Below are 18122 nucleotides of genomic sequence, written 5' to 3' on the forward strand. Positions count from 1 at the left end.
AGTTTTTCTCAATAACGTGAAATACCCACCATTAAGCAGCAATCAAACTTAAAGTTTAAAAAGAACATTTATCAGTCTGAATTAAAAAAAAAACTCCGCTATACTCAACTCTAAAAGGCTTTGTGGGTGTGGATTGATCAGATTTGATTGACAGTGTCAATGTAGCATAAACAAACAGCCTCACAACTGTCAGCACATTTTGATTGAAGTATTGATAAATAGTAATTAGCACATAAACACACTTAATATCACCTTTTTCCAAATGAGCCCATCTGCATCAAAAACAGGAAAAACTATTTGCTTTCCATATGCAATTATCTTCTGTTTTGTATTGGGGTTTTTTAAATTCATTTTATATAACTAATTCTGTCTATGAAGTAGTGGCAGGCTACTCCACAAGAATTTCCAACAACATAGTATAAAACAGGGCGATTAAATCTCAATCACAAGAGGGCCAGATAGAAAGAGCAGTGAGGGAATATATTAGTACATGGAAGAAACTAATCACAGATCAATTTCAGACAGCAAATTAGAAAATTAACCTTGTAAAATGCTAGGAGCCTGTTTATGATATTACCAAAACAATACCAAGCAGATATATGGTGCTTACAGAAGGTGCTTATCCATATTTGTTCAAAATTAAAAACACTGAAGTAGTATCCAGACAAGCATCTTCTTGTAGGCCATGGAAAATTTCCAATAGGTCATATCTGGCCCGCAAGCCTCAGTTTGAATACTCTGTTATAGAAGGAGGTGAACTATGTAGAGTACTTCTGCTGGTCGCTCTCTTCCCTCTGGTGGCTGGTTACACTACTGCAGCCGTTTTAAAAAGCCACAATTATATTGTATAGAAGGCTAAAAGACGCTATTTAAAGTTAATCGCAGACATGCAGTATGTAGCACCGTGATGAAGTCTTGTGCAAACGGTCAAAAGTATTTAGATGACTAATCAAGAAAAAATGTGTGCTCTACACTTTTCTAACTGTCTGATGAGAAGATAAATGGACTGAAGACAAAACAAAAACGTAGAAAAAGTCACTTTGTGTGTTTGATGTGTCAGACTCTGAAGTCAGCATGTTACACCGTGTCAGTGGTGTTTTTTCCCCAAGAGTCTTAAATTGACCAGACGGACATTTGTAATCAGTCACTGTCGCCTCTATTTACACCAGTTGATGCTGTGGCAGTCAACACTGACTCACGTAGGTTCAATCTGTGTCATCTCGTGTCCCTTTGTGGTGTCATGTCAGGTTGGGGAAATAGAGGAACAGCTTGCGGCCGCTAGGAGGGAGGTGACGAAGTCAGAGGAGGCCAATCAGAAGCTCCAAAGGGAAGTGAAAGAGGTCTGTTGGGCCAATCTGTCTCTTCCTGGCCAAGGACCTGAGCTCTCTCAGCACCTGGGGCTCCAAGTGTATATTTGAACACAGTGGGCTTATCTACTGCTATGTATTTTATTTTGGGGAATATTAACAGGGAAGTTTTGACATATTAAACAGCTATAAGATGGATTTTTGTTGGTTGCTCTTACTGTAGAGAATAAATTGTTCGATATGTCTTGCCTGGCCATCAGTTTTCACATAAGAACTGTAACATTGTGTATATTATTAAAGTTTTGACTGTATATCACCATTTGTTGATATATCACGGTCTTCTTCAGGCTCTTTGCCAAAGAGAGGACATGGAGGAGAGAATTACAACACTAGAGCGAAGGTAACCTTTCCTCTGTTTTTGGTTTTATGTATCTATTTGTACCTTTTTTTTTTTTTTTTCCTTGAACCTGAATTCCATACATCAACTGTCATGCACCAAGCAGAAGGACCATATGTTTCACCCGTTGGCTAGCAATGTGTTACAAAGGTGTCCTTACACCTCTGAATATAGTCTTAAGAACATAGTTTTACATAATGATATGCATTACATTTACATTGCTGTACAGCTTGTTTGAGTTCCTGAATGCAGCAAACTGTGGATGTGTCACTCCTAGGTTCAAAATATAGACACTCCTCTTCAGTATTTACGGTTTTAATGAATGATTATTTGGTTTATTGGTGTTTTTTTAAATTAATTGATGTAAAATGATTGTGTTGATGAAAAATTTCTAATTTGTTTGAAATTGTTACCTTGTTACCAATCTAAGATTTCCTTTTTTTAGATTAAGGTTCTGTTTCTTATGCAAGAACCAACCTTAACTAATCAGACATTAGTCACATACATCGCGCTGTTTGGATTGGGACTGCTGCAGTAATGTTACATTTGTTGGTGGCTTTGTGTTGCATGCAGGTACCTCAGTGCCCAGAGGGAGGCGACTTCTCTCCATGATATCAAAGACAAGCTGGAAAATGAGCTGGCCAGCAAGGAGTCCCTGCACAGACAGGTAAAGTTCACCTCAAACACTCCAGTATCCATTTATGGCTGTAACCAAACTTCCAACTCTCGCTGGGTTTAAAGGAGTTGTGATGGTATTTGCAAATCAGAAAATGGATCTGAAGTGTGTGTTTTCTTCTGTGTATCCAGAGTGAGGAGAAGAACAGACAACTACAGGAACGTCTGGATGAGGCCAAGCAGAAGCTCCAGCAGACCCTGCAGAGGGCAGAGACGCTGCCTGAGATCGAGGCCCAGCTTGCCCAAAGAGTGGCTGCTCTCAACAAGGTACTTTGATTCAGGGGTTAATCACATACGCTATCGACCTGTCCAGATAGTGTAACTTGTCACTCAGACTCCGTGCTAAAATAGTATCATGTTTAAAGGTTAGACTTATTTCACAGTGGCTGTAGCCATGTATATAGAGCATTCTGTCATAGGTGCTATCAGTTAATGAAATAACTGGATCATTTTGCATCTTGAAGAGAATCATCTAGCCTTTATTTGAATCTATTTTCAGATAATTTATGCCTCAGAAATCAGCTTTTGGCAGCATGTAGAAATATCCTTATGCCCTCTCTTTTTAGGCTGAAGAACGCCACGGAAATTTTGAGGAGCGACTACGACAAATGGAAGCCCAACTTGAAGAGAAGAACCAGGAGCTGCAGAGGGTACCATCACTTCTGTTTATCTACTTTTCTCAATTTCAACGAAAATTAAAGTTTCTGTCTACATTTTTTCCCCTACTTTGAGCACCTCTCGTGGCTTTTTTTTTTAGGCAAGGCAGAGGGAGAAGATGAATGACGAACACAACAAACGCCTCTCAGACACAGTGGACAAGCTTCTGTCCGAGTCCAATGAGAGACTTCAGCTCCACCTCAAAGAGAGGATGGCAGCACTTGAGGAGAAGGTAAAAAGAAAGATAATCAGCGGTGATTAATGATATGTTGGTTTGTAAAAATGCATAAAATATATTTCTCCCTCTGCACCGCTAGAATGCTCTTTCTGAGGAACTGTCCAATATGAAGAAAATCCAAGATGATCTTATTGCTAATAAGGTATCCATCTATTCAGCAGTTATCACTTCATGTTCCTTGTTTGAGGAATTGCAGATGTGATGTTTAATAATCAGAGGTCAGATTATAGTTTCTTTCTCCTGTTTATTGTAGGAACAGCTTCTAGCTGAGCTGGAGCGAATCCAACTGGAGCTGGATCAGCTGAGAGGCAGGCCAGGCTCTTCATATTCCAGGTTAGACCCTGATGTGAATCTATTTGTGCATTATGCCCCACATTTTATGAAAGCCCAAATAAAAACAAAGTCTCCCAAGGGATACTATAAGTAAACTGCCCCTTCTGAATACAAACCTTTGTTTACTCCTCTGTTTAGTTGCAATGTAAAATCTACTTTAAGTAATTATTCATAATGTACCTGGAGGGCGGAAGTCTGGCTGATAAATATGCAAATAATATATGCTTTATTTATATGGATACATTTTGTATTTACAGGAAACCTGTCATGATTTCACACACTCACCCAGGAAATGGGAACATTGTCAATTTCAAGTACTGTGACATAACAAATGAATTCTGGATCTCACCATAGGGCGGGCAGCGTGAGCTCACTTCCGTCCACCCTTTTTCGAAGATCTCTTCCAGGGAGCGCCTCGGAGCTGCGGTACCCGCAGGGCAGTGGCTCGCTCCCGGCCGGCTACAGCAACTCCTCTGGTGGGGTGGTGGTCAGGCGGGCGCACCGCGGCCGCTGGGGGCCTAGAGACGATAGTAACAAGGTGTCCATCTCAGGCTGAGATCATGTTAATCGTAATGAACATGCAGATATAATGTTGATATTAGTATCACATCATTTCCTGCATCCATGCATTCGTCTCTGTTTTCAGTATGGAGAGTGGGACAGCGGCACCATGCTGGGTCCTGGGTTTGAGGGCGGTGTCGAGGGCGGCTGCTCTGATGACGAGGACGACAGGGAGACTCTTTTCGGATCGGAGCTGCTCTCTCCCAGTGGACAGACAGATGTACAGACTTTGGCCATCATGCTACAGGAGCAACTGGAGGCCATTAACAAAGAGATTAAGTAAGTTTAAGTGGATCAGAATTAAGATTAGACAATATTTTATCCAACATTCAAATTATGTTTAAAGTCTGAGGTATAAAGATATTAAATTCCTCTCCTCTCCTCTCCTCTCCTCTCCTCTCCTCTCCTCTCCTCTCCTCTCCTCTCCTCTCCTCTCCTCTCCTCTCCTCTCCTCTCCTCTCCTCTCCTCTCCTCTCCTCTCCTCCTCTCCTCTCCTCTCCTCTCCTCTCCTCTCAGGCTGATTCAGGAAGAAAAGGAGAGCACAGAGATGAGGGCCGAGGAGATTGAGAGCCGGGTCAGCAGCGTGGCCCTTGACGCCTCATCTCTCCAACCCTCCTCGTTGGGAGGACGGGACAGTGTCGGGAGGGGCTACATGACTCCCTCCATCACCTCCTCCACATTGGCGTCTCCCTCGCCTCCCAGTTCTGGACATTCCACACCGCGCCTGCCACACTCACCTGCCAGGGAGACAGACAGACAGGTAGAGTGTCGCAGCTAAAACATACCAACAAATTAACAGGTGAGAAAAGTCAAACTGAGGTGCGTGATGTAAATCGATTGAATTTTCTTTCACCCTGCAGAATAGCAAAGAGGGTGAAGAATGCAGAGCACTTGCCCTGATTGACTCCACCCCTCCACCTGTTCCTCGAGCTCTACGACTGGACCGAATGACACACACTCACCCAGGGGCAGGCCTTGATGACCATCGTGAATTTCGCAGGTACTCTCAAAAAGAATTCCTCATAAACAGTAAATTTGGCTAAAAAAACAACAACACACACCCTGAAATACGCTGTGTTGATTTCACTGTTGATCCCGTTTTTCCTCTTTCTGTCGGTCCAGTCTCTCTGCTGACGGTGCCATCACAGCGAGCCAGGATTCCCTTCACAAAGCCAGCAAAAAGAAAAGCATTAAGTCCTCCATTGGTCGTCTCTTTGGCAAAAAGGAAAAGGGACGGATCGGAGCACCTGGACGTGAATCTGCCTCGCTGGGTCTGTGAACAGATTGGTTGCTAATCATTCAAAATGAACAGATTTATCTCTCTACAGTAAGAAAGTCATAAACAGTAAAGCTGACACAAAGTAATTATTATTTTTAACCTGTGATCCTGAACAGCCTCCACACCGTCTGACGACCTCGGCTCAGCTGACCCGTTAGGTCTGGCCAAACTTGGGACCGGAACGGTAGAAAAAGATCGCCGCAGCAAAAAGAAGTGAGATCCGTCATCTTTCCCCACTTCTCATGTCATACACAGGTCTTTGAACCTCCTGTAGACTACACTGTATCAGTAAGTTACACCGTTAATTGTCCTGGCTGCGACTTTTGACTCCCCTGGTGCCATTAATTTAAAAACAAGCTCTTGTGGTTCTGCAAGGCACAAATGTGGCGTTATTTAACATCTCCTGTTAAAAGTTATTCTCTATTTCTAAAAGGAGATGATGGTAAAGTGAGATATGAAGAAATGAATCTGTGTCAAACCTCTGTTTTCCACGCTACTTGCCAGGCACGACTTGTTAGAGGAAGCCTGTCGTCAGGGTCTGCCTTTCGCCTCATGGGATGGCCCGACTGTTGTTACATGGCTTGAGGTACGCATGTGATGACAACTCACCCTGTGAAATTGTAGGATCAATTCAGCACAGTCTGATATAATGTCATGAATGAGTTTACCAAGCATCAACTGCTCACAGTTATGTGAAAAGTAGCTTATTTCAGGCATCTCAACGAGAAGGGTTTGGATGAATTTTAGTAACAAGTCAGGTTAGAGTGAGGTTTATAAAGTCTGTAAATATAAAAGTGACACCTGATCATTAACAGTGTTTCTGTCCAATGTGCACAATATCTACTTCCTATTTGCTTAGCTGTGGGTGGGGATGCCAGCGTGGTACGTGGCAGCGTGTCGTGCCAACGTGAAGAGCGGCGCCATCATGGCCAACCTGTCGGACACAGAGATCCAGAGGGAGATCGGCATCAGCAACCCTCTGCACAGGCTCAAACTGCGCCTGGCTATCCAGGAAATGGTTTCCCTCACAAGTCCGTCTGCACCCGCGAGCACTCGCTCTGTAAGGCTCAGTAAAAAGCATGATCAAACATGAGTGTGCGAACCACACGTGCACACAGCTGGGTCATTGACACTCTCATACGCTCATGTCTTTACAGTCGACCAGTAATATTTGGATGACACATGCTGAGATGGAGTCTCTCACTACTGCCACCAAACCAGTAAGATTGAGTATTACATTTAAAATCTAAAAACAATTCATTACTTTCTGATGCAGATTCACATAATATAAATAAAACCTCAGACAGTTTGAATACAAACTTTGTTACCGTATGAAATATGACCAAAACTCTCACATTGATCAGCTTCTTTCTTTTTCTTTGTCTCTGATTAGGCATGTTTGGCTACACCTTTCCCTTGCTATTCCCTGAAAATCTGTTTTGACGTAGTGTTTTTTCCAACTAATTCTCACTCACTAACAAAACTTTTCCTTCTTCTGCCTTCCCTCTCCTCCTCTCCACTCTCTCCCGACGCGGTTTCACCATAACACACACACACACACACACACACACACACACACACACACACACACACACACACACACACACACACACACACACACACACACACACACACACACACACACACACACACACACACACACACACTCCCTGGTGATCTGTCCCTCTCTTTGCAACTCTGTCCCTTTTCCTCTCTTCTATTCCTGAATGAACCAAAAGGAGCAGAAGGAGTTCAGCTGGGATCAGGTGAGTTTCTGGGAATACACAGAGTATGATAATATGAGTTCATATTTGCCCTAATAACCATCAACATATTTAGTGATGAACAGTGGTCTGCCGGAGACTGGCACATGGAGAGACTGGGGACCTCTGGTGGATGGACGGAGTGACACATGAAACAAACTGAATAACTGAAGGGAGAGAAAAACTAAAACTTTGAGAGCTTTGTCTTGTTTGGCAGCTCTTAACAGGCAGAATGGATCAAATGGATGGTTTGTATGTAGTTTATGTTAATGACAAACAGATAACAACACAAAGCAAGTGTCATGCCTCACATTTAAGATGTTCCTATTAATGACTTAACAAATCTATAAACAATTAATAAATGAAGGATTAATAAAGTCATTAGCTACACCTTCTAAACTCCAGTCTAATCAGTCCAACTCCAACATGTAAAGATCATGGACAATTCATTCAAATGTACCACCACAGATGGTCTTCTTTGCATTTTAGCCTACAAATCGAGTGTTTCTTCTTACCAGTGATGCATCATTTGACACTGCAGTGTATATACTGTACTGCAGTGTATATACGCTACTGCAGTGCATATAGAGCACCCAGGAAGGAGAAACAGTTGGAGAAAAACCTGTAGGCAGAATTTTCTTGGGAATTGAGGATGTTCTGTGTATTTTTTAGAGCAACTTCTGTCTTGTTTCATTACACCATTTGGCAGGACTTTGCACATCTTATATGTCACATTGTCGGGCTTCAAAATACATTAAAAATATAATGCAAGTCTTTTTAACTTAAGTTTATATAATGTAAAAGGAAGTGACACCATCTTTAGACCAGCTATTTTAGTAGTTTTACAATGCAGTTAGAGTAAACTAAAATGCAACATGTGTGTGTGTTATTCTTTGTTTAAGATTAAAGTTATAGTCCCAGATTTTGCCTATAAGATCATTTCATACTTTCTCCTGTTTATCATTTGTTTCTGTTATTTTTATCGCCCCTCCTGTCCTCCAGATTCTGGCCTATGGAGACATGAACCATGAGTGGGTGGGAAACGAATGGCTGCCCAGCCTGGGTCTGCCGCAGTACCGCTCTTACTTCATGGAGTCACTGGTGGATGCCCGCATGCTCGATCACCTCACCAAGAAAGAACTGAGGGGCCAGCTGAAGATGGTGGACAGTTTCCACAGGTCTGAGAGAGAGATTCATGGGGCATTTGTGACAGCGGATTTGCACCCACACCATGCATCAGTCTCAGCCAACTTCAATGAAAATTAGGCTAATGAGTCCTTCTCACTTGCAGGGTGAGTCTTCACTATGGTATCATGTGCTTGAAGCGCTTGAACTACGACAGAAAGGAGCTTGAGAGGAGGAGGGATGAGAGTCAACATCAGAACCAAGGTGAGGCCTGTGGATGAAGTCCAAATCTCCTCTTTAGACATGATTTCAGAGCATTACCCACCCCTCTGGGTATGTACATGTATTGTTATGACAACTGACTCTGTGTCTGTCTCCATAGATGTGATGGTGTGGTCCAACGAGAGAGTGATGTGTTGGGTGCAGTCTATTGGTCTGAAAGAGTTTGCCGACAACCTATTAGAAAGTGGGGTCCACGGGGCCCTGCTGGCGCTAGATGACACCTTCGACTACACTGACTTGGCCCTTCTCCTTCAGATACCAAATCAGAACACACAGGTACTCCACATATGCATAATCCTTACTGCTTGTAGACCCTGAAATTACAAAAACTGAACCTCTGTCGACGTTTAATCTTTCAACTGTCGTCAGAAATTCATACTGGCGCAGCTTCTGTTTGCCTAAAGCCGAGATAATCCTAATGTTTAACTTTCAAATTGTCTAAAAACTCTGTTTCGTGTATCTTTTGCAGGCAAGGCAGCTCCTAGAGAAGGAGTACAATGCTCTCATCTCCATGGGAACAGAGAGGAGGCCAGATGAGGTACGACAAAGCAGACTTGCAGGAGAAAGTCAATCCAGATAATCTTTGCTGCCAGGAGACGGGAGTGTGTGGTGATTATAACGACTTCGAGTCAGACTTTTTGACTCGACAATAGGGCCTTTTTTGCAAACTTTTTAAATTTTGCCTTCTTAAATCGGTGACATGACAGACTAGTTTCCCTTCCGGTCATAAAAAAAAAAAGCAGATAAAAGCATCTGTCTTCCTTATAGAGCAAGCCTTCATGGCATCATTGCATGCACCACTGCTAGAGAAATGTTGCCGTGCCAGAGTGGTTCAGCTGTGTTTACATGGGTGCTAATTGCTTAGTTACAGCGTGTAGGACTAAAAACAGTGCAACTGTGGAATATTGTCAAAACAAATCTTGCTTTGTCAAATACCACTTCGTTAAACCCCCCCCTCCCTAATGTATAAAATAGCCTCCACTGTGAAGGCTGTAATTTCTAATCACCAGCATCATTTCATCGTCTCCGCAGGACGGCACAAAGACGTTTACACGGTCACCATCGTGGAGGAAGATGTTCAGAGAGAAGGACCTGCGCGGTGTGACCTCGGACTCCTCAGAAACGTTACCTGCCAACTTCCGTGCCTCGGCTATCTCAACCCCCTCCGTCACCCTGAGGAAAGTCCAAAGTGAAGGTGAGGAGATGCAGCAGCACTGCCAGGATCAGGCGTTACACAGTGGCCTCTTCCTGTTTAAACATTTGTGAGAAAAAAAAGAAAAAATAATTGTCCGTTATCAAACGTTAGGCTCGTCATACTGTGAACTAACAAAGTCAAACATTCTTAGACTGAAAATATGTGACGCAGAAACACATCAGAAGATTCTACTGCATGCAAATCAGCGTTTGTTTAGCCTAAATGTGTTCATTTATTTACACCCGTGTGTTGGGTTATAATAAAGAAGTACAAATCCAAGCTCAGAAGCGTTTGACAATTGAGTTTAAAACAGCTGATCTAAAGATGAGGCAATGTGATCTGCTGTAAATAAAGCAAAAATAGTAGGAAATGAGAACCACAGACCAACACACCTAATCATGCTGTATTTTACACCAGACAGTCTTTCACAGCACGAGCATGGTCGCAGTGATTCTGTCACTTCCTGTCAGTCACACAGATTACTTTGTTTTCATCTCCAATAGTATCTGTTGCAGCAGAGCCAGCTTTTAGAATTAGAAATCGTTATTGTGATAATAATTAACTACCATAAACATTGGGTGGTGTGTTATGGTTATCTGGTAAGAGAGCAGAAACTGGAAACATCCTGTCGGTTTCACTGAAAGAAAAGAACTAAATACCAACATCATTCACAAATAAACAAATATACAACACAGTTGGTTTCCCAAACAAAACAAAAAAAACAAAAAAAGAAATACTCAGAGGAAAGAAACTATATTGCTAAACTGAACAGTCACAAAACAGTGGCAAAACGAAAGGGCAAGACAAAGCAGTATGGGACAAAAAAAATGGACTGAAGCAAAACCAAGTCAAAGCAAAAACAGCAGCAGGTGCACCTACAAAAGGAGGAACAAGTTAGGATTAAGTAGGCCCATGCTGCTGAAATACCTATTAGTGTTGTGTCCCTACTCACCACCTCTGGCATGCCAGCTTAACACACTGGGAAGTCAAGATGGCCGAACAACAATGGGGTTTCCAACACCAAGTTCAACCACTGTGTCAGATAAAGTTACAACAACAGGTAGACACTAAGCATGGCGTTTAGACTTTGGCATTAGAGTGATCATTGCAACTTCATACCTACAACTCCAACACTAACAGCCACAGCAGGGACACGACAGGAAACAAGAGGGACAACAAAGGACTGATTATAAAGCTGAGAGGGAGGAGTGAGGCCTCGAGCTGCTTTCAGCAACACTACATCTGACTGTTTACCTGAACGAGGAGCGCATTCCCCACCACAAAAACAAAACTGTTGGTATCTGCAGTGTACTTGGGAAAATTGGTTTGATACATAGTGCTACACAATCTTAAAGGTTTGGGAACCTCTGGTCTCAATATGTGGAAAACATTTGCGGAAACTCTCTGCTACACAGTCTGCTTTAATGTCAGGTTTTTTTTCTCTCTGAGTCGTGTGATGAAATTCACATGAAACACTTGTTCAGTGGTGCTTTCAGTGAAACAGCCCAACGTCAACACAAATAAGAAGCCCGTGAGATTACATATGTCAAGTCTGTGACACCAAATGTGATTTTTAAAGAAGTTTAACATTTTCATACATGCACATTAACATCACTCACTGCACAGTAAATATGAACCTGCTGCCAGCATCTGTAATGTTTTTGCACTTTGTTTTCTGTAGATTAAACAACGGAGTAATATAAAATTAATTAGTCACTTTCAGAGGTGTTGGCAGATGGATTTTGTTGCCTATGGAGACAGCAGTCTTTACAGTGCCCTCCTGTTTTCAGGCTTTTATGCTAAGAGTACCTAACTAGCTGCCGGCTTCATGTTTGCTGCACAAACACGAGTGTTGATCTTCTGATCAAACTCTCAGCAGAGTCATTAAGTGGAGCCCAAAGTTTGCGTTTTCCTAACAAGAAAGGCAGCTTTCTTCACACAGACAGAGCACAGATATTCTGTTTTATCAGGGGCATGTACCACTTCTACTCTCCACAGATTCCATTTGGAGTTGCAGAAAAATATAATGTAGTTTTTACAGTTTTATTTCGGTCTGTCACATTTAGTAATTACCCAATTCTCTCTGTCAGTAAACTCTGGTCCAAGAGGAGAGTCGGCGTCCGTGAGAACATATTCCTGCTAAAAGCACACCAGGTGAGCAGAGCACCCTCTCTGATGATTGTATCTGCAGCTAAGAATAGCTTGTATGAACACCATATCAATCATCTCATCTCAGCGGGAGCTAGTATGGGTTCTTTATGTGTGCTTTCTTTTCATTTTTGTAGAAACCCACCTCCATCCCAACCCAAGGGGGGAAAAAAAACACATTTTTGAAGAAAAAAAAACTGAGGAACAAAAACAAAAATGGACACTAGAAGATGACCAACAACATTCGAGCCACGAGTCTCGAAAAAAAAAATCAAAGACACTGAATGAATGACGATGTGAAAAGATGATAAAATAATGAGTGAATATCTGTTTACCCATCAGTTTCTCTCTCTTTCTCTCTCTCTCTCTCTCTCTCTCTCTCTCTCTCTCTCTCTCTCTCTTTCTCACTCCATCTTGATCCATAGTTGTGGCATGATGCTGTTTGATTCTGTAGAAAGTGGCCTGTAGAAAGTGACCATCGCCTATCGTGAATTCATCTTCTGTTGTTTTGAGTGTGAGACGGCAATATTGACACAATGAATTTATCGTTTTTTTAAACTGGAAAAAATGCATTCCTGCTCAGATCGAGAGAACGCCGGCCCGACACACATCCTTTCAGTTGATCTGACTTTGATTTAGACCGATTAGTAGAACATACTCTGCAATACAGTACAGCCTGGGGGGAGGGAGGCTCAAGGAGAGAAGGTAGGCAGGTGTAAAACAGGGGAAGAGAAATGTATGTTCTTAAGCCATAACAGAGGTGATATGCACAAATGTGAATAGGACCGACAATGAGGCCACGAGCAAAGTGCTTTATGACAAAATCCTGTTTAAACTGGGGGGAACAAGTTTAGTTAGGGAGCATTTGTGTTAATATGCATGCCAAAATCAACCATTTTAGAGTGAACGTCATGATATCAATCATCTAATGATGTGAACGCTTGGGTCAGGACTTTGTAAAATGTGTGTATTTTATTTTTATCATTTTTTATGATAACTGCTATTGTATGTATGTATGTACAGTACGTATGTGTGTGTATTAAACTGTATGTTCATTTCATACTTAGTTTTAAGACTGACTGTAATTTCATTTGAGGTTGACAAAAGGAAATATGTTTTAAATTATGGACATTTAAGATATGCTACTTGTATGTGTACATTTTGAAGAAAAAACAAAACAAATTGTGCTATGATTTAAATTCATATTATTGGAGACTAGTGATGATTATTGAATATAATATGATAACAATAATGATGATGATGATTGTAAAAGCTGTAATTAAAAAACATACCTGTAACGTTGACACTGAAGGAGTTCTTTTGCAGTTTTCCCTCCCGCTGATGTGCTGACAGGTAAGTGGCTGTAACAGCCGGGGATGAAGCTCTCAAAATGTGCTGTTGAAACCCAGATTCTCAGTTTGTCCTTGAACTGCCAGCTTTACTGTAGCTGGAATATATGGCAGTGAGGGATATAACTTAACCAAGACAAATTTCCCCTAGGGGATTAATAAAGTGTATAAAATCTAAAAAAAAAAAAAAAAAAATCTAAAGCATGGAGGGGCTCAGACGGGGACCATAATCTTGTTTTCATTTTTATTTTGGTCCCGTAACAGTGAGATGTAATTTAGGGTCTAATGTATGGTATATAAATAGACATTTAAAAAAAAAAAAAAAAGGGTCTTTCCCTTCCTAGTTACAGCCATTTATCACAGGAAAGGAAGAGATAGAGTCATCACTCCTCTAATAACAGGAGACACTGTATTATTTTGCTCAGTCAGAGGTGAATTAAGCAGCACAGTGCTGGAGATGAGCCATAACAGGAAGAGGAAACCCCAGTGCTTTTTGGCCATGGCGAAGGTTATAAATAGTTCAGGTGTTTCTATCCAGACGAAGAGTATAGAGAGGATTTTTTTTTTTTAATACATTTTTGAATTTTAAACTTCTCAATATTGATTCTCGTATATGGGATCGTGCTGTATATATGAAATGAAATAATGAGCTCCAGCAATACCTTCAGCTATAAATAATCTGACTTAAATAGAATGTAAGGTGGCGTTTCCTCCCAAGTATTTTTGGCACCCACAGTGGTGTCACTTCCTTTCACTTCCAAGGTGCAAGTGGAGGCTTGGAGAGTAAACAGGAAAACACAACATAAACATGAAGAGATGTTTTTGACTGCTGGTGGGTTTATATTTGTGTTAACTTTCAATATGATAGATAGATAACTAGATAGATAACTAGATAGATAAATGGATGGATGGATGGATGGATGGATGGATGGATGGATGGATGGATGGATGGATGGATGGATGGATGGATGGATGGATGGATAGATGGATGGATAGATAGATAGATAGATAGATAGATAGATAGATAGATAGATAGATAGATAGATAGATAGATAGATAGATAGATAGATAGATAGATAGATAGATAGATAGATAGATAGATAGATAGATAGATAGATAGATAGATAGATAGATAGATAGATAGATAGATAGATAGATAGATAGATAGATAGATTATGCACAGCGTTTCTCACACGTCCTGCCTCTGGTGACGGCACAGCTGCCTGCCCGTAAACTCTTCTCCTGCTTACAATTCTTACATTCTTTCGCTCTCAAACACACACACACACATCAAAATAAGATAAACACCATAAAACTCAAAACAGTCTTGGTCACTTCAGCCTGTAATTGTTTGTTGTAATTCTTTCAGCAGATGACGCAGATAGATATGCGTGTGACATCTTCGTGCAGTTGTGAAATGTGTATATTTTTTGAAGTGAATGGGAAAGCACCGAGTTACTGTAAACTGTGATGTCCACACACGACAGAGCGGAATTACTAATAGTTGTTAAGTTGCATAGATATGTAAAATTGGACTAAAATAACTTAAATAAAAGTAAAGAGATATTGAATGTGTTGACGAGTAATTTAAAAGTATGTGGATGTATATTTAAGTAAGAATTGCACATAGAGTATTTTATACACATGATTATTCAGAGCTTCTTTAATGACGTTAAATGTTTTGCTGAAATCAGATCAGTGGGTTACATGAAAGCAATCCTCTATATACACATTTGTTATTGTCTCATTGGCTCAGAAGAGTTATAACCCACCTGAACTCGTAGGAGTCCAAAAACCCAACTTTACAAGTGACTCTTACCGTAAACGACAGCGAGAGGCCCAAACACAGAGTGAAAACACAGGTCTTCCTCTCAGCATTCAATCACGCTTTAATCATGCAGACGTGTCTGACTCATACTCATGAGGTGGGACCTCCTTCTCTAACTCCTTTATAAGAGCACCAAACTTTGCTTCTGTTTAGAACTAGCTGGTACAGAGCTATATATTTTCTATTTATTTTTATCATATTATATATAATATATATTATTATATAATTTTTTTTAAATCTGTATTGTGCTATTTATTTTTTATTTATTTCTTATTTATCTTCTTCCAAAGCTTCCTTAACCTTTTGTTCCAAATGTTTTTGTTTACAATCAGGCCCTTTTTGTACCTGCCTTGTTTTTTCTTAATTATTCCACTTCCCATCTCTCTGTCATTTTACCTCCCTGACTCCAACCCACTTCTATCCTTTAATACTCAGGTCAGAGAAGGGCATCTCTACACAGGTATTTGAGATACTTTTCATTTTAGTCATTTTGTCATAAGTTCAATCCAAATATTTGAGGTTTAATGAGATGAAGTTGTTGACTTCTTTCCTTCCTTGTTGCAGAGAATCACAGACATGGCATGTATCTGCAGATGGCCCTGGATGGGAGAGTGACAGGAAGTGATGCTCAGACACTTTACAGTGAGTATTGGGTGGATAAATCAGTGACAGACAGCATCTTTTTCCACAAAATACAGATAATTTGAGGCCCAGAAAACTGAGACCAGCTGCAGACTTAAAAAGAAGATACATCTATTTATGTTTCTGTGTTTCCAGGTTTGCTGCAGCTGAAATCAGTTAAACCAGGCCACATCATCATCAAGGGAAAATCATCATCCATGTTTCTCTGCATGGACAGTGGAGGCCATCTGAGAGGGCAGGTGAGCCAGAAGAAAACCTAAACATCCTCAGGTGTTTCATCTCCGTGTCCTTCTCTAACAGTTTATAACTGTTGTCACTTTCAGAGTCACTACTCAGAGGCTGACTGCACCTTCAGAGAGCTGCTGCTGGCCGATGGTTACACCCGTTTCCTGTCCTCATACTATGGATTTCCGGTATCGCTGGCATCAAAACGTTCCCCGGAGCGACACGCGTTGCCTTTTACTCGTTTCCTACCACTTCCGAACACGTTGACGGGGGAGAGCGTGTCTGAAAGACCACCAAACGATCAGAGACATTTCAACATGGACTCCGAAGACCTTCTTGGAATAAGTGTCAATTCAATGGGAAGTCCTCAGTTTTCAGTGGACAAGTAGAAAACTGAACTGCACAGATCTCTAACTATATAAGTTTAATTAGATTGAACCAATGCACCTAATTTTGTCAAGCGATTCTCAACATGTTTCTATCAGTAAGTTATTTATTTATTGTTGTGTATTTTTGATGGTTATTTAAAGACATTAATTTTGACCACTGTTTTAGAGATTTTATGGTTAGTAGTTTGAAAGTATTGTGTCTTAGAAAGAGCGGGTTCATGTTGATCATGTAAAAAGTTTACATTTGTAAGACTGAAGTGTGTTTATTGGACTGGAGACAAATTTTTAATGAAAATAAGCATGCTATAAATATCACTTTTGTTTGTCTAAGTCTATTGTGCAATGATGCAGCAGAGTAACTGAACAATTAGACAGATGAGACCGGATGTATTTACCAAATATAAAGAATATATTCTGATTAATGATCAGGCTCTGCTGTACCAGACTGATCCTGGTTATTGTAAGAGCAGGAGCACTCTCTAGTGGACAGAAGAGTCATGATAGAAAGTAGGCCAGGCTCTGTAGCAGTTTGTCTGTGGGTTTGGGAAACGTTTCTCTGTTGTTATACATTATATATACAATAAACTGTGTGTATTTAAATCAGTGGAGTTTTCCTAAAATGTGTTGTGCTTTCTGCCAACTCTTGTAGAGTTTCTCGGTGGCTGTTAAATTGTCCTTATTGCTTATTCATTACAGTTATGTGCAGTTACTTGGTGAGGCAGGGCTGCAATTCAAGAAAATATAAGGATTATTTTAATTGAGGTGTTTGTATATGTTGCACTTGTAAAACCTGTTGTGGCAACTTTGGGATTTTCAGTTCGTATAATTTTTTTTTTTAATAAATTCAATAAAATTGAACCCAGTGAACTTGCATTGAGTTGGGGTCAAAACTGTTGCTTCACTCAAGGCTACCACATATTTCCTTAATTTTGTTCAAAATAAAGTACATAGGACTGAAAAAGTAGAGTTGAAGATAGTGTTACATATTTCTGTTTTGAAATGAATGTTTCTGACACAAAATAAAAGGTACGTGCAGCTACTGCAGCTCCACTACATCACAAGTCGGTAAAGTCCCTCTCAATGAATTAGCCCTCATGGACACAAGAAAAAAAACAAAAAAACCTTTTGTTGCTATGATTGTTTTTTTTTTCTGCCTTGCGAATGTTTTCACATATAAAAATATAAAGAATAAGTCAGTCATTTTACATATGTAACAGGGCAGTTTGCTTGGTTTTTGTTTCAGCCCTGTGTTCCTGGCTAATCTCTCCGAGTAGGCAGGGATCCAATTTATATCCCAGGACAAAGTTTAATTTATTTGCCCTTTACTGACTGTTAAACTAACATCAACAGCACAAACAGAAACCCATTACTGAGGCAGTTTACACCATACACGCACGCATTAGTGCACATACCTTCCATGGGTCATCACTGCGATGCCATGGAAAGTCTTATGTGTTCCAGTGAAACTGAGAACAACGTTATTGGAAGGACTGCTTATAACGGCTTAGTAGCTGTTGAAAAGGTCGCTCACGGCTAAACAAAAGGGAAACACAGACTCAGTCTGGCATAGTGTTGCTTGTAGATATAGTATAGCCTCAGTAACAAAGAATTTGGTATAATTGTGTTCCACTAGTTTATTATATTTCATAAAATAACACTGCGATATCTAGTAGGATTTTTTTTTTTTTTTTTTTTCCACTGGCACCAATACAAGTTTAAATCTTTTCTC

The 18122-nt window shown here is 40.6% G+C and overlaps 2 protein-coding genes across 5 annotated transcripts in view; both read left to right on the forward strand.

The window, feature by feature from the left end:
- LOC138616943 (liprin-alpha-3-like) overlaps positions 1-13258 on the forward strand; it is a 28182-nt gene extending 14924 nt beyond the window's left edge. For 2 of the 3 annotated variants that reach the window (XM_069691547.1, XM_069691549.1), the window contains 25 exons: positions 1248-1340; positions 1655-1707; positions 2278-2371; positions 2512-2646; positions 2946-3029; positions 3137-3268; positions 3354-3416; positions 3528-3607; positions 3962-4145; positions 4254-4447; positions 4685-4928; positions 5029-5168; positions 5291-5439; positions 5564-5660; positions 5952-6033; positions 6307-6507; positions 6605-6667; positions 7187-7213; positions 8213-8388; positions 8502-8599; positions 8718-8893; positions 9087-9155; positions 9650-9812; positions 11903-11966; positions 12098-13258. In XM_069691547.1, coding sequence (XP_069547648.1) covers positions 1248-1340; positions 1655-1707; positions 2278-2371; positions 2512-2646; positions 2946-3029; positions 3137-3268; positions 3354-3416; positions 3528-3607; positions 3962-4145; positions 4254-4447; positions 4685-4928; positions 5029-5168; positions 5291-5439; positions 5564-5660; positions 5952-6033; positions 6307-6507; positions 6605-6667; positions 7187-7213; positions 8213-8388; positions 8502-8599; positions 8718-8893; positions 9087-9155; positions 9650-9812; positions 11903-11955 — 2850 coding nt within the window. In that variant the 3' untranslated portion in view covers positions 11956-11966; positions 12098-13258. The remainder of the gene's footprint in view (positions 1-1247; positions 1341-1654; positions 1708-2277; positions 2372-2511; positions 2647-2945; positions 3030-3136; positions 3269-3353; positions 3417-3527; positions 3608-3961; positions 4146-4253; positions 4448-4684; positions 4929-5028; positions 5169-5290; positions 5440-5563; positions 5661-5951; positions 6034-6306; positions 6508-6604; positions 6668-7186; positions 7214-8212; positions 8389-8501; positions 8600-8717; positions 8894-9086; positions 9156-9649; positions 9813-11902; positions 11967-12097) is intronic. The other variant, XM_069691548.1, reaches the window with a different exon arrangement.
- A 34-nt stretch (positions 13259-13292) lies between these two features.
- fgf21 (fibroblast growth factor 21) lies at positions 13293-17329 on the forward strand. 2 transcript variants are annotated; one of them, XM_069691577.1, is made up of 5 exons: positions 13293-13313; positions 15573-15597; positions 15702-15779; positions 15915-16018; positions 16103-17329. In XM_069691577.1, the coding sequence occupies exons 3-5, from the start codon at positions 15719-15721 to the stop codon at positions 16391-16393; spliced, it is 456 nt and encodes a 151-aa protein (XP_069547678.1). In that variant the 5' UTR covers positions 13293-13313; positions 15573-15597; positions 15702-15718; the 3' UTR covers positions 16394-17329. The 2 variants fall into 2 exon arrangements, with proteins under 2 accessions (XP_069547678.1, XP_069547677.1); XM_069691576.1 differs by lacking the exon at positions 13293-13313 and having other exon boundaries at positions 14445-15597.
- Positions 17330-18122: the final 793 nt, after the last annotated feature.

The sequence above is a fragment of the Brachyistius frenatus genome, unplaced genomic scaffold (genome assembly GCF_029030835.1).
Source record: "Brachyistius frenatus isolate BFR_SWC_R1_liver_20210118 unplaced genomic scaffold, ASM2903083v1 Contig_11, whole genome shotgun sequence".
In the NCBI taxonomy this organism is placed as follows: Eukaryota; Metazoa; Chordata; class Actinopteri; family Embiotocidae; genus Brachyistius; species Brachyistius frenatus.

Excerpts from the sequence above, each read along its gene's own strand:
- fgf21 (XM_069691576.1), top strand. The coding sequence starts at position 15,450 with ATGTTTTTGTTTACAATCAGGCCCTTTTTGTACCTGCCTTGTTTTTTC. Across the intron at positions 15,780-15,914 it reads TGATGCTCAGACACTTTACA|GTTTGCTGCAGCTGAAATCA; the intron begins GTGAGTATTGGG and ends CTGTGTTTCCAG. Across the intron at positions 16,019-16,102 it reads GAGGCCATCTGAGAGGGCAG|AGTCACTACTCAGAGGCTGA; the intron begins GTGAGCCAGAAG and ends TGTCACTTTCAG.